This window comes from Carettochelys insculpta, chromosome 8 (genome assembly GCF_033958435.1).
Source record: "Carettochelys insculpta isolate YL-2023 chromosome 8, ASM3395843v1, whole genome shotgun sequence".
NCBI lineage: Eukaryota > Metazoa > Chordata > Testudines > Carettochelyidae > Carettochelys > Carettochelys insculpta.
The window spans coordinates 56,725,916-56,741,532 of NC_134144.1; the positions used below are offsets into that span (position 1 = coordinate 56,725,916).

General features: G+C 43.3%; 1 protein-coding gene across 4 annotated transcripts in view; it reads right to left on the bottom strand.

Moving 5' to 3' along the window:
* Window positions 1-14,203, bottom strand: part of HNMT (histamine N-methyltransferase) — a 33,850-nt gene extending 19,647 nt beyond the window's left edge. The window contains exons 1-4 of one of the 4 annotated variants that reach the window (XM_075001000.1): window positions 14,116-14,203; window positions 6,682-6,810; window positions 5,473-5,653; window positions 2,658-2,710 (exon numbers count right to left, since the gene is read on the bottom strand). In XM_075001000.1, the coding sequence (XP_074857101.1) occupies window positions 2,658-2,710; window positions 5,473-5,609 (190 nt within the window). In that variant the 5' untranslated portion in view covers window positions 5,610-5,653; window positions 6,682-6,810; window positions 14,116-14,203. Of the gene's footprint in view, window positions 1-2,657; window positions 2,711-5,472; window positions 5,654-6,681; window positions 6,811-7,501; window positions 7,521-8,819; window positions 8,852-14,115 lie in introns of those variants that run through there. The other 3 variants (XM_075001002.1, XM_075001001.1, XM_075001003.1) reach the window with 3 other exon arrangements.
* Between the last annotated feature and the right edge of the window lie 1,414 nt (window positions 14,204-15,617).

A 15,617-nucleotide genomic window follows, 5' to 3' on the forward strand; every position in this document is an offset into this window, starting at 1 on the left:
GGGTACCTATCCCACAGTGCTTTAGTCCCAAAAACAACACTTTTTTGGCAGAAAATGGTCCCCTTTTTTTAGAATAAAGGCCTCTACTCTGGCTCACTGACTAGTTAATAACTAATAACCTGATGTTTACACATAGCTATTTCTTCCTTATTCAGAAAGATTGACAAAATTGAAATTAGCCTTGAGAGATGCAGGCTCGCTGATGGGGAGGCAGCAGGGGCAGCTGCACTCGGGGTTGGTGTTTCAAAGGGTCCCAGAGCTGCATGAAGCTGTGGCAGGGAGTGTGGCCACCATCATGTCGCTGACTGTCCTGGGCCTTGACCCTTCTATCCTTGGCCCTGCCCATTCCAGAGCGTGGAACTGGGCCTCCCTCCCACCTTGCCTTGCGACCTGTGGCAGCTGTTGGCCTCCGCTGCAGAGATGACATGACTAAAGCATTAAAATTACATTAAGGCGTACTATAAACCTGTCGATCTAATAAAGTTTAATGGGCAGGCTACAACTAGGGGAGACGGGTATTAAGTGGGGGCTGGGGGAAACAGTAAACAGTATTAGTAAGGTCTTATATTGTGCAGGGAGGTCGCTCTCTATTTCTTTGATACTATTTATGTAGGTATGTATGTACCTTTTCAACAGCACTCAGTACATGCAGACACCACACTGGCTGAAAAGATGGTGGCTATCAGTACCTTGTCTACCTCTAGCTTCACTGCCACTAGAGGTCCTGAACTGGTGAGAAGAGTAGGGATATTGAAAGGAAAAAGTCTTGTGTGATCCAGCTCAAGTTGCCTAGCTCCTGAACAATATCCCATTAGGAAATTCAGAGATACATGTAGATGCAGTTATAACTCTCTAATGCAAAGGGATTTTTGGGAACCAATAATGGCTCTAGGAGTGGTAGGCATCCTTCAGTCTGCATAGACTATGGATCGCGCCCTTTAAAGTTTCAATTGAGGACTTCATTTACAGCGTCTGTTGTGACTATGAAGACCCACATGAGAGTGACAGTCCTTGCTGCATCTCTTGCAGATGTAGTGGGTGTGGAGACCTTTGTGGTAACTGTGGTCGGTGACTATTCCTACAACCTTGAAATGTGATATCAGGAACAAAGAGATTTTTAGGGTTCATGTAGTGAGGTGTTCAAGCACATGGAGGGACTTTTTTTTTTTTTTTTTTTTTTTTTACTTTTACTTGCAACCTGCTCAGTCCCTATCACCTAAAAATCCAGAAGGTATGAGTTATGTGTAGGTAATGTACAGAAGTACAGTAAAACGGAACAAGTTACAGGCGAGCTGGATTTATGTGCAGTTGCAATGGATTTTATTAGCTTGGTAAGATAAAAACAAGGTAGATAGGACAACCCTGAGAAATGATTTTGGAGAATGAACACTGTAGGCTAACTTCAGCCAGTGAGGCACAGACCTGAGTAGAGGATAGTGTCACAGGGAGAGCTTGGGGAGAGATTTATTTTGAGGGGTACACAAGGGGAAGGGGGCTGTAGGCGGTTCCTTGTATGTTGCTGGACACAGATACAAGTTGAACCTTTCTAAATAGACACTCTCTGGTCTGGAAAATCCATGGTCCAGCAGGATTTTAGTTAGACAGATGCCTATTTATCAAGGGTATAATGTTTGTTTACAGCCACCAGTCTTGGCTCTCAGTCTTATGTGCTGTCATTTAGCTGTAATTTACCCCTAAATGTCTTCTAAGAGCTCTGTAGGCAGTGGAAGTGTTGGCAATGCTGCTAGACAACACTGACCTCCCATGGTACAGCAAATTCTCTGGTTTGACACCAGTCAGGTCCCCAGGGTTCCAGACTGGAGAGATGTAACCTGTACTAGAGATGGACACACATACTAGGTTCAGGCACAGTGTCCGGGATGGTAGGTGCAATATGGAAGATTAAGCAAATTTACAGAATTAGTTTCTATCATTTCTTCTCTGCTTATCTAAAGGTAATAATCAGTACCTGCCAGAACCATAGTTGTGTACAGAAAGCACAGAGCTAAATTCCAAACCCTTGCTTGCTTTGTATTCACTGCTTACTCAGGTAATCAACAAGAGTTCTGCCTTATACAACACTGAGCGGTGAGGTCAGGCCCTTAGAATTTGCGGAGTGCAGAGACTCCTTCATCTGCAACATACTCTCCCTTCACTCCTCAGCCTCACAGAGTCTCTGCAGGGCTGTGTGAAGATAAAGAGTGTGTGTGTGTGTGAAGTTGGGCTTCAGTGGATTTCCAAGTCGCTCAAACAGACAAACCATTGTTCAAATGAGTAAAGGTGAGCAGGTCTCCAAGTAGTGACATGCAATAGACTAGTCTTTGATCTGAGTAATCAGCCTGTTGCTGTCAATTGCTTTATGAAGATAATTCTAATAAGCCTGTTAGTGTGCTCTGCAGTTCCCATGGGTTTAGTCTGAGCACAGAACGGGGCTTTTGCTTGGTGGACAGTGGCCAATATCATCAGCCTTTTTTCTACTAGAGCTAAATGCAGATTTGAACCAATTAATGAGCCACCCTACCAGGCCCACAGAGGTGTTGATTCTCATTTGTGATTTGCCATGCAATATTCCCATAGGAAATATATATATATATATATATATATACACACACACACACACACACACACACACACAAAGCTTCAAGGTTTTACTGTACCTGAACCACCACCTACACTTAGAATATTGATTGCAGACTTTCCTTTTCCAATACTGAAAAAAAAATTAGGTTTGCATATTTTAGGCTAGATATTCAATGATGTTTTTATTAGTGCAAAAATGTAAGACCCTTAGGAAAAGACATGCATGCCTCACAACTAAGACTGCACACACAGATATGTGTATCTTTATGTTAATACAGAACCACAAATGTACATGGCCAGCCTAGAGCCAGGCTAAGGATTCATGCCCTGTGTTTAATCAGTTACTGCTTAGGCAATCCATGGGCATTCAGGGCTGAATACAAATTGGGATGACCATATGTTTTCTTCCATCTTTGTGCTTTAAAGGTAGTATCATCAGGTGTGTGCAACATTTTCTTTATATATGTATATAAAATATAATATGGATATCAGAATATGTGTTTATGGATATGTTTGAATTTCACTTGATTGCATCAGATCATGACTCTGGTTTATGAGCTACTCAGAACATGGACTTTGTTTTATTGTTTTATAGTTTTGCTTTCATTCATACTGGTGTAAATCCTGAACTACTCCATTAAACAAAAAATGTTAACGCCAAAATCTTGAACAGCATTTTTTATCTCTAGCTTTCTAAGCCCTTTAGGAAGAAGGACAGGATTGTGCTTATTTTTCAGATGGAGAAACTGCAGCACAGGAAACTAGAAGAATCAGAGATGCCACGGGAAACGAAAGCAGAGCACAGAATGATCTGCTGTGGTAAATGCTGCAACAAGTTGTAGAGGACTAAAACATCACATCTTTATATTAGTTAGGAGGAGGTCATTAATGACTAGGGGTGAAATCCTTTCTCTGGTAAAGCTTGCATTGACCTCTGTGGGACCAGGATTTTACCTCTTTTTAGAAAGCTGTGGCTGATCCTTCTGCATTGTAAGCAGGGAAGTGTGACCAGATGTGACACCTGGTCAGGGAGTCGTAGGAATATATTGATCCTATCATGCAAATATCAGTGATGTCTGATATCAAAGCCTGGTCATGCTGGTCATTGTCAAATGTAGGAACAGACACTATGCAAGGAGCTGGAAGTAAACAGGCATTGTGTTCACATTCCTGAAAAACTGATTTCATCAAAATCTGAGTTATAAATCTGCAAAAGACCCAGGGTGAGTTTAACTTGTTAGTTCAGTATCTAGAAAGCACATTGTGATTATTTTACCTATACACTTTTATTTCTAATACTTTACTCATTATCACTTGAATCTTTGATAATAAAATTATTCTTGTGTTTACTGCAACTATACCTAACTGCTGTGGCATTAAAAGCACTGTACCAGAACTGAATCTTACAGCCTGGTGTGTACGGAGCTCACCTGGGGACAGCAGACCTGGGTATTTCTGTGAGTAGCCAGTTAACGGGCTGGATAGTACAAGGGGATGCTTTAAAGGAGCTCTGGGACTGGGGTGCACCTATGGTTACCCTGCAAGGCAAAGCAAGGGCAGGCATAGCCCAGAGGAGAGCACTGCAGTGGCAGCGTTAGGAAGCTGTCACTGAGCTCAGCACAGGCAAGGCTCCCTTCCAGGGGGTAAGAAGGTGAGTCACAGACCCTTGCATCCTGAAAACCATCACACGTCTGCTCTTTTAGGCTACAGGCCAGAGTGCTTACAAACAACCAAAATACATCCTGAAGCACGACCCCTGCAATTCCCTCTGTCTGCAGGAGAATGAATTTTGAGAGTCAGAGCCTGGCCAGGAAATGAAACTTCCAGCCTGGGATGAGTATATTTTTCATGGGACTGAAATTCCAAATGAAATGTTTTGGAAACAACAAAACATTCTCACTTCCTGAACTTGCCAGGGGCCCACTATGTGGGTGGCTGGGCTGTCCAGCTCCCCAGCTTGCTTGTGCAGCAGGGATGCCAGCCTGCTGGCAAGCCTGGATATGCACCCCCGCCCCCCGGTGCCAGGCAGGTATCCATGGAGGTAGGAAATTAAGCAGACTGGCAGGAAAGTTCAGGGAATCAACATATTCCTGTGTACTATTTCCACTGGAAAATGCTGATTCAACAGAACTGAAAACTTCTGTTGGAAAAATTTCAACCAGCTGTATTTTGCATGCATAATATAAAAGCCCTTTTTAGTTTTTTAAAGTGTTTTGAAAAAGTATGTGTATTTTACAGGTAGGGAAACTGAAGTACTGAAAGAAATGAAGTAATTTGCTCAAGATCAAGTTACAAAGCCAAGTTGGGAACAAAAACCAGGGGTGAACTCCCACTCCCACTAATTTCCATGTATCCAGGATTTTACCCCAGGTCGTCTGATGTCCAGACCCCTGCTCCAGTAAATGCTTATCTATCCAAACAGGATGGCAATTACTCCATCCAAAAAAAGGAAGGTAGTCTGCAGGCTTATTTAATTACTAAATGGATTGTGTGAAAGCCAGACGAAATGTTAAATCTCAGTTAAAATGCTGTTTTTTAAAGCATAAAACATTAAATAAAATTGTAAAAAAGCTATTCAATTTGCTAGATTTAATAAACCCTAATGCCTGAAAGATAAATTAAGTTATATTTGCCTAAAAGAAACAATTAAATCTATTTCCTGTTTGTCAGATTTCATCACAAAGAGAGGCCTTCCAGTGGAGTGTCTAAATGAAATCTCTAACAAAATCACCATCAAAGCTCTTCAGAGCTGGAGGAGGAGAAGAAGGGCCATCTATAACTCTCAGGCAGCCTCTGAAAGCCCAGGCTCCTGCAGTCAGAAGCATACATTCATCACTTGTGCGGAATTGTAACAAATGTTTGTTCTTTTGATAGAACATCTGACTCTGCTACCTTGATATTATGTCCGGCAGCTTCATCTCGATGAATTCCAGCATGCATTGGTGCTCTGTCGAATTCTCAAGGAACAGCCGAAAAGATTCGACATATCGGCTGTGGTCTGAGAGCAAGCTCCTCATCGAAGATGCCATGTTTGGGTAGGTTATTCCCTCCCTGTTTTTCCACTTTCTTCAGACTAGTAATAAACAAACACACAGAGACTACAGTTAAAAGTTCCCCAATGTCTGACTGCTTCACAATACCATACCGGTGCTCTAACTAGTCTGAACGCTGACAATGTGTGTGTGTTATTGGCATACGTACTTTATTGCTGAACTTTGTTCTGAGACCTTGGCCTGTTGCTTTTGATTAGAAATAGCTGGCAGGAGTGTCTCTTATAAAGTGGATGCCACTATTCTATAATAATAGCCCTAGTTCAGATTTGAGTAACAGTTAAATATCACATATAATCTCCAGGGACAAAATGTCAACATTTTATCATGGTGGTGATTTAGGATTCAATCAAAATCAACACAGGTTATTAGCATGCATGGATAGGTATCTAAAACTAGACAGTAGTACATGAATGCAGGAGTTGAAAGGAAGCTAGGTATGAACTCCCAGAGGAGTGAGGTGTTATTTCTTGCTTCTAGCCTTTTGGTGTTTTTATAGAGGCCTCTGGGTCGGAGTATTTTTGTACGTAGTCTGGTGAAAACTAATAACAATCTAATTAACAATATTTTATTTACATAGCACCTTTTATCTGAGAAGATTAAAATACTTCACCAGCATTAATTAAGTTTCACAAAATCATGTAAGCTACTAGTAGAGCAGTAGTTTTAACCCCATTTTCCAGATGGACAGACTGAGGCACATAGAAACTAGACATGGCAAAGTCTCACAGAAAATCAGTGGGAAAGCTAGGATTTGAAACCACAGCCCAGAACCTGTGCTCTAACCAACAAATACAGCTTTCTCTCTCCTTTTTGCCTCCTGTGTGTGTTGGGAAATATTGTGGCAAAATACACTGTATGAAGAGGTTATGTCTATGGACAAATGGAACTGAATAGATGCTTGGTCCCTTTTCCCAAGCAACCTGTAGTTATTTGTTCCATTATCTCTATGTGAAGACATTTGCCTAAATATTGTTTAAACCCTCCTCCAATCCTCTGAGCTGAACCCCCACAAAGAATACGGGAAACAGAGTCAAATCAGTAAACCTACCTTGTCTGATGAGCTCTGGAATGAGAGGAGCCAGATGAATAGAGAGCTACAGTGCCGTATTTCCTGGACTTGGTTGCCGTGCAACCACTATAGCAGCCCATGGGCTCCAACTCTGCTCTGTTACCTCCACTGAGCACAAAGGGGAAAAATATAAAATGAGGCTGTGTGTTGGGCCTGGCTGTCTGCAGGCTGGTAGCAGAATTTGTATTATTATGTGATTCTTTGTTGGATCAAGAGTTTCAGTTAGCCCATGTGCTATGAAATGGGGATGTCTTTTCAATTTGGGTGCCCCTTACAAAAGTATAAGCTCTTGTAGCAATTGTAACCACAAGAGCTTAACTCGCGAGGTAAACAAACAAACATTGTAACACTAAAAGATTAACTTGTTAGATAAATAAACAAAGTAATTGATTAAGTGGTAATCTGACTCCTCCTGTTACTGTGCAAACCAAACACAAAGCAAAGAACGCAGCTGCTCTCAGCCTGGTCACTGGTGGGCTCTGCCATAGACAAGGGCATAAGTGGCATCTCACCTGGCCATCAGCTAACAGAAACCATCTGGAGTGACTGAAGTCTTTGCTCTATAGCCTCAGCTGAGAGCCAGCTGGCCTTTAGCTCATGTGACAGAGTGCAGAGCTTTAGACCCTATGCTTGCAGGCTCTATCCCCGGGGCTGGCAACCTGGGTCTGTTGGCATCACCCAAGAATGGGGGAGTGTACCAACAACCCCTCTCCCAAACTTGCCCCAGTGGGATTTATGGGGCAGGTTTCTCTCCACTCCCTTGTTCCCAAAAGACCATGGGTCTGTTTCTGTGCTGCACCTCTTGATGTTTATAGTGGCACTGGACTGTGAATGCACTGGACAATTGTTTCTGGCCCTTTGTAGGGCCTGCACAGCCTTGGTATCCCACCAGAGTGGGAGGGTCAGACTCTCTTCCTGCTGCTCTCTTTGTGACTTGCTTTCAGGGATTGCCATGTCACCCTCTCAGGCCTCATTCTGTGCATATTTCTAGTCCATCTGCAAAGGTAAAAGACAGTTTTTTAAATGTATCCAAATTTTTCTTGGAACAGTAAATTGTTGTTTCATTGGTAAACCAGCAACTGCCACAGACAATGGCGTTTCTTTTAAAAATATGAAGTTCACCAGGTAGCCTCAAATCTTCCAGCTCCCCAGACAGTGGGCTGTCCTGTGGCTTCACTATACTTTTAGATCTATTACTGCTGCTAGGTGGCTGAGGTGAAATGGGTTTAATGGTCTCACGTCAGTCCCCAAGAGCAGTAGCCTACACTGTGAAGACCATCACCATAGACTGTACTTACTGACCGTCCCTAGCAAACCATGGAGGAAGCAGCAAAGGTCCTGACTGGGTAGCACCAGTGGGGTTGCTGGAGTGTTCTGGGACAGGCACCCTTTTCTGAGATAGCAGTAGGCTAAGCACTAAGTACTGTAGAGACGAACTACACGACCAGTATTTAAGCTACTTAAACTGCAAGGCCCATTCAGCCATTTACTTGGCCCCACCCTATAAGCATTCAGGCACACAGCTCAAACAAAAGGATGGTTAACAAGTCCCCAAACACCTAGGGCTCATTAGCTTAAACAGTTTTAATTAATGATCATTATGTAATTTCTGGGGCATTTTGAAGTCATGGGGGAAAGTCCAGAGGAAAATTATATTCCTCAAGCCAGCACTACTGCTGTCTCCTCCACTTGTGCCTGTAGCCAGACAGACTGCATGACCATGGATGTTTCTACCCAGATCCTGGTGTGGTTCTGCAAGGACTGTGGCTTGCCGTTCCCACTTACTGATACCCAGGCTGAGGGGAATATTCAGTGTGAAAGGTGCCTGCTGGTGGAATCTCTCAGGCAGCAGGTGGGGGAGTTACAGGAGGAGGTGGCCAGGTTAAGGAGTATCCAAGTCCATGAGCAGTTCCTGGATAGTATTCAGGTGGAGACTGTGGAGGTGACTGTCCCAGTGCACAGGACGGCTGATAAACCACTGGAGGAGGTGGACCAGGGTAGACACTGGCAGCTGGTTACTTCTCGCGGCGGGCAGTGTCCCACCCCTGCTCAGAACCCTCCCACCGTGGTACTGGAAAACCGTTATGCTGTACTCGATACAGGAGACCAAGAATTACCCCGTGCAGAAGAGGAGAAGCCTCGTACCCCCAAGGCTGGGAAGTCTACTGCCACCCCTGCAAGAAGGAAACGTAGAGAAGTGGTGGTTGGAGACTCTCTTCTGAGGGGGACAGAGGCGCCCATCTGTCGCCCTGGCATTTCATCTAGGGAGGTGTGCTGCCTGCCAGGGGGCCGTATCCGAGACGTTACGCAGGCATTGTCGAGGATTATCCGGCCCTCTGACTACTATCCCATGCTTCTCATCCATGTGGGCACTAATGATACTGCAAGGTGTGACGCTGAGCAGGTCAAGAGTGACTTCAGGGCTCTGGGGGCACGGGTCAGGGCATTTGGGGTGCAGGTGGTATTCTCTTCAATCCTGCCTGTAAGAGGTAGGGGCCCAGGCAGAGACAGGTGTATCCTAGAGGTGAATGCTTGGTTGCGTAGATGGTGTCGCCAGGAAGGCTTTGATTTCTTTGACCACGGGATCCTTTTCCAGGAAGGACTGCTAGGCAGAGATGGCATTCACCTTTCGAGGAGGGGGAAGACCATATTCGGACACAGGCTGGCTAACCTAGTGAGGAGGGCTTTAAACTAGGTTCGACAGGGGCAGGGGAGCAAAGCCTGCAGGTAAGTGGAGAGCATGGATACCTGGGAGATGAACTTGAAATGGGAGGGAGTATGGCCTACACTGGGAGAGTAAAAAGAGGGCCAGGGCAAAACTGGGAGGCAAGACCAAATCAATGTCTGAGATGCCTATGTACAAATGCAAGAAGTATGGGAAATAAACAAGAAGAATTGGAAGTACTAATAAATGAATACAACTATGATATCGTTGGCATCACAGAAACTTGGTGGGATAATACTCATGATTGGAATGTTGGTATTGAAGGGTACAGCCTGCTTAGGAAGGACAGACAGGGGAAGAAGGGAGGAGGTGGTGCCTTGTATATTAAAAATGTACACACTTGGACAGAGGTGGAGATGGACGTAGGAGATGGACGGGTTGAAAGTCTCTGGGTTAGACTCAGAGGAGTAAAAAACAAGGATGAGGTCCTACTAGGAGTCTACTACAGGCCCCCTAGCCAGGTGGAAGAGGTGGATGAGGCTTTCTTTAAACAGCTAACAAAATCATCCAGGGCCCAGAATTTGGTGGTGATGGGGGACTTCAACTATCCAGGTATATGTTGGGAAACTAATACAGCAGGGGACAGACTGACCAATAAATTCTTGGATTGCATTGCAGACAACTTTTTATTCCAAAAGGTTGAAAAAGCTACCGGGGGGAAGCTGTTCTAGATGTAATTTTAACAAATAGGGAGGAAATTATTGAGAATTTGAAAGTGGAAGGATGCTTGGGTGAAAGTGATCATGAAATCATAGAGTTCACAATTCTAAGGAAGGGTAGAAGGGAAAACAGTACAATAGAGATAATGGATTTCAGGAAGGCAGATTTTGGTAAACTCAGAAAGCTGGTAGGTAAGGTCCCATGGGAAGCTAAACTGAGGGGAAAAACGGCTGAGGAGAGTTGGCAGTTTTTCAAAGGGACATTATTAAGGGCCCAAAAGCAAGCTATCCCGCTGCATAGGAAAGATGGAAAACATGGCAAAAGACTGCCTTGGCTTAACCAGGAGATCTTGCATGATCTCAAAATAAAAAAGCAATAGTATAAGAAATGGAAACTAGGACAAATTACAAAGGACGAATATAGGCAAACAACACGAGCATGCAGGAGCAAGATTAGAAAGGCTAAGGCACAAAATGAGCTCAAGCTAGCTACAAGGATAAAGGGAAACAAGAAGGCTTTTTATAAATACATTGGTAACAAGAGGAAGACCAAGGAGAGGGTAGGGCCATTGGTCAGTGAGGAGGGAGAAACAGTAACAGGAAATTTGGAAATGGCAGAGATGTTTAATGACTTCTTTGTTTCGGTCTTCACTGAGAAATCTGAAGGAATGCCTGACATAGAGAATGCTAGTGAAAAAGGGGTAGGTTTAGAAGTTGAAATAAGAAAAGAACAAATTAAAATTTACTTAGAAAAATTAGATGTCTGCAAATCACCAGGGCCTGATGAAATGCATCCTAGAATCCTCAAGGAGCTGATAGAAGAGGTATCTGAGCCTTTAGCAATCATTTTGGAAAATCGTGGGAGACGGGAGAGATTCCAGAAGACTGGAAAAGGGCAAATATAGTACCCATTTATAAAAAGGGGAACAAGAATAACCCAGGAAACTACAGGTCAGTCAGCTTAACTTCTGTGCCAGGAAAGATAATGGAGCAGGTAATTAAAGAAATCATCTGCAAGCATTTGGAAGGTGGTAAGGTGATAAGGAACAGCCAGCATGGTTTTGTTAAAAACAGATCATGTCAAATCAATCTAATAGCTTTCTTTGATAGAATAACAAGCCTTGTGGATAAGGGAGAAGCGGTGGATGTGGTATACCTAGACTTCAGTAAAGCATTTGACACGGTCTCACATAATATACTTATCAATAAACTACACAAATACAACTTAGATGGGGCTACTATAAGGTGGGTGAACAACTGGCTGGATAACCGTACCCAGAGAGTAGTTATTAATGGTTTTCAATCATGCTGGAGAAGTATAACTAGTGGGGTTCCGCAGGGGTCTGTTTTAGGACCGGTTCTGTTCTATATCTTCATTAACGATTTAGATATTGACATAGAAAGTACACTTATTAAGTTTGCAGACGATACCAAGCTGGGAGGGGTTGCAACTTCTTTGGAGGATAGAGTCATAATTCAAAAGGATCTGGATAAACTGGAGAAATGGGCTGAGGTAAACAGGATGAAGTTTAATAAGGACAAATGCAAAGTGCTCCACTTAGGAAGGAACAATCAGTGTCACACATACAGAATGGGAAAGGACTGCCTAGGAATGAGTACAGCAGAAAGGGATCTAGGGGTTATAGTGGACCACAAGCTAAATATGAGTCAACAGTGTGATGCTGTTGCAAAAAAAGCAAACATGATTCTAGGATGCATTAACAGGTGTGTTGTGAACAAGACACGAGAAGTCATTCTCCCGCTCTACTCTGCGCTGGTTAGGCCTCAGCTGGAGTATTGTGTCCAGTTCTGGGCACCGCAGTTCAGGAAGGATGTGAAGGAATTGGAGAGGGTCCAGAGGAGAGCAACGAGAATGATCAGAGGTCTAGAGAACATGACCTATGAAGGAAGGCTGAAAGAATTGGGCTTGTTTAGTTTGGAAAAGAGAAGATTGAGGGGGGACATGATAGCAGTTTTCAGGTATTTAAAAGGGTGTCATAAGGCAGAGGGAGGGAACTTGTTCTTCCTTGCCTCTGAGGATAGAGCAAGAGGCAATGGACTTAAATTGTAGCAGGGGACGTTCAGGTTGGACATTAGGAAAAAGTTCCTAACTGTCAGGGTGACCAAACACTGGAACGAATTGCCAAGGGAGGTGGTAGAATCTCCATCACTGCAGATATTTAAGAAGAGGTTAGATAGATGGCTTTCAGGGATGTTCTAGAATGTGCTTGGTCCTGCCATGAGGGCAGGGGGCTGGACTCGATGGCCTCCCGAGGTCCCTTCCAGTCCTACTCTTCTATGATTCTATGATTCCATGAATTCTGTCGGTGGTATAGGAGCTAGTCCAACTCTTCCAGCTCGTCTACACTTCAGCATACCTAGACGGGTAAGATATTGTGTGCTAGATTCTGACCTCAGTTAGATCAGAAACTACAGAAAATAATGGAGGATCAGGATCAAAGTGATCAGAATTTGGCTCTGCCCATGGAAGTTACCTAGAGACAAGACAAATTGCTCAATCCATCTGAAGTGGCTCTTGAATTTTTTAAGTACCACATAAAAGCACTTAGAGAAAAAACATTAACTAAGTATATTAAGGGCAATACTGTGGAGCTCTTACTCACCCCAGTAAGCACTTATTCAGGCAAGCAGTCTCTCAGAAAACAAAAGGTCTGATCATGTGTTTAAGGGGTCATCCGTGAAAACAGAGGCTCCAAGATCTGACCCTCACATAATAAAGTTACATAGGCTCTGGCAGCTGTGAAGCACCTACTCTCTGTTCATTGTTACTAGCGATTGTTTTAATGAGCCTGTTTTTGTTAGATAAGAGCCATAATCTTGCCTATGTATTAGAAAGACAGACTAACAAATTGCAGCTAAATTGACTCTACTACATGAATTACCAGCCCTCAGGCCAACAATTCAGTATGCATTTGGTGCACTCAAGTGAAATTTGCAGGAAATAAACACAGGACACAATACAGCTATGCACTGGGGACTACAAAACCATTCCCAGCACCACATATCCGGACATACTGGATCAGTTTCACTGGCAGTTATTTTCTTTCTTAGAAGCTTAACATTGAAATCCTCCAACCAAATCAGAGCACTAGGGAAGGTTTCAAAATAGAGGAATTAAAATGTTGCTAGAATTGTACTGGTTAGTAAGAAATATAAGGCATAGTTGATTGTCCAGAGGTTATGAAACATACTGTATATCACCCATTAGAAAGAGTGGTACAGTCCATGTTTACACATTCCTTTACTCAGTCCAACAGCCTATTCTTTAGAGTAGCTGGAGTAACAGAGGCTCACATCATTTGGTATTTAAACATTTTACAACCTTTAACTCTTTAAAAATATTTCACAGCTGTTAGTCTTTTTCCAGCTTAGGCGCTAGATAGTCGAGGTTTTTTGTTTGCATAATAACTACTAGTTGCTGTGATTTTATTTGCATATTATTAATTTTGTACAACCACAGTGATAAGAACAGAATAAATTCATTTCACATTAGATGCAGCTTAAGGAATTTTTCTTGTTCCTTTGACTGACCAATTGCAATTTGATCTGCAATCACTTAGCTTAGAAGTAGGGAAAGAGGAAGAAGAAATCAGTTCTACAAACAGACCACTAATGGCAGTTATGCACATTTAGACAAGTCACCCTAACTGGTAATACATATTATCCTGAACATGTTAATTGTTTTTGTTTTGATTTGGTTTTTTTTGTAAACTCTGGTCCTGAGTCTCTTTTGACACTATTGTAACTTATGTTACTCTGGATTTACACAGGCGTGAAGTAGACCCTCACTGAGCCATACAACAAAACCCTTTAAACTCTTCAAATTAATTCAGAAAGCAAAGTGAGCACTCTTCAAACAATTGTAAAATGCAGAAAAGCGTTATTGCTACAAGGTTAATTCTCTTTGCTGAATGCTCCAAAAATGTGGAAGACATTACCTTGCCCTTCTGAGCACTTTAATGAACTATACTTGAAATCTGTGCCCCTCCTGAAAGTACTTGTACTTACACTTATAAGGTCCGTTCCTTAAGAAGCCAGCTCCTTTCAGTTTCTCTGAGTGTTGCTACAATTTCAGGAAATGGACTCTGAATCAAATCAGCTTGTTTGTTAGAGGCCAATTATATCCCTACCCAGAGAATCATGTTTTGGCACAAAGCCATTGCAGTTTTCCTGATCAGCAAAGAAGCAACACAAATTTTATTGTGGTTTACAACAGCAGATCAAATTCTGCTCAGTTTCACCACCAGAAATCTGAGTAATTCAGATTTCTATTAGTGTAACTGTAGAATCTGATCCATATTCTTTAAACAGACATTTAATTAAGAGCGGGCGTTTTCAGAGACTGCGTCTGCTTTTCAAACAGAATGCTGTATTTTATCTCTGTGAGAACATGGCACATATTCAGCATAGCAGAATATTAAGTAGTCAAACCACATGAGAGCCACTGACACCTTCTAGGACTCTATCTGCAGAGCCTTAGTCAATCATACTTAAATTCTTGTTCACTTCCTCACAGATCTGCCTGCATGAGTATTGGCAAAAATCGCATTAGGATATCAGGGTTTGAACCATGCCCATTGTTTACACACTGCTGCCAGAGACCCCTCTCATAGTGCCTCTTCATGGCCCCATGCCAGGATGCTCTGAGAAGAATCCTAGCCTCTGTGCCCTCAGTCCCTTGAGCATGTGGTGCTTCTGGAGTCCAAATGGGGTCCCCAGGCACTCTCCTGGAGTGAAGACCCTTGCTTGAGTATTGGAACCTGCTGTGCATCCACCTACCTTCTCTGGATGAGCTTTCAGAAGTGGGTCTGTCCCACGAAAGCTCACCTAATAAACCATTTTGCTAGTCTTTAAAGTGCTACTTGACTGCTTTTTGTTTTGATAGTGTCTAGACTAGCACGGCTTACTCTCTGTTACTACCTTCTCTGGGTGTCATGCAGACTCCTCAGCATATAACACCGCCTACTACTACTACAGTGTCTGTGGGCAGTGGTGGGGCTTAGCTCCCAGAGGCTCCTGGGCATGAGGGGCTGGGGCTCTCGCAGAAGGGTGCAGCTGAGGGCTTGACTCCCGCCAGCCCTAAGTTCACCCACCATCTATGGACCCCCAAAGTCATCCCAACTGCCAAAGTCCTCAGGTGTGGGTGTGCTTTAAATAGTCAGATGAATTCACTAGGGACACAGCATGGGCATCAGCTCACAACCCCATAGCAGTTCCAAATCTGTATGTGTAACCGCCCACAAGCAGACTCGAACTGGGACCTCTGAAGCTTAGTGCAGGAGCATCTACACAGTGTGAGCGAAAAGGCAGCTGGTTCTCAGCAAAGGCTTTATAGGAGACTCATTCTTTCTCTGTGTAGGTGGTCTAGGTGTCACTTCATGGGAGAGTGAGCTACACTTAAGCGTGTGGGTTCCATTTGCACACTGTACAATCCATTTCCCCTCACCCCCTCAATTTACTATGTACATGTTGTCTGCCAAGCTGGACAAGGTATTGCACACAAAACCCAC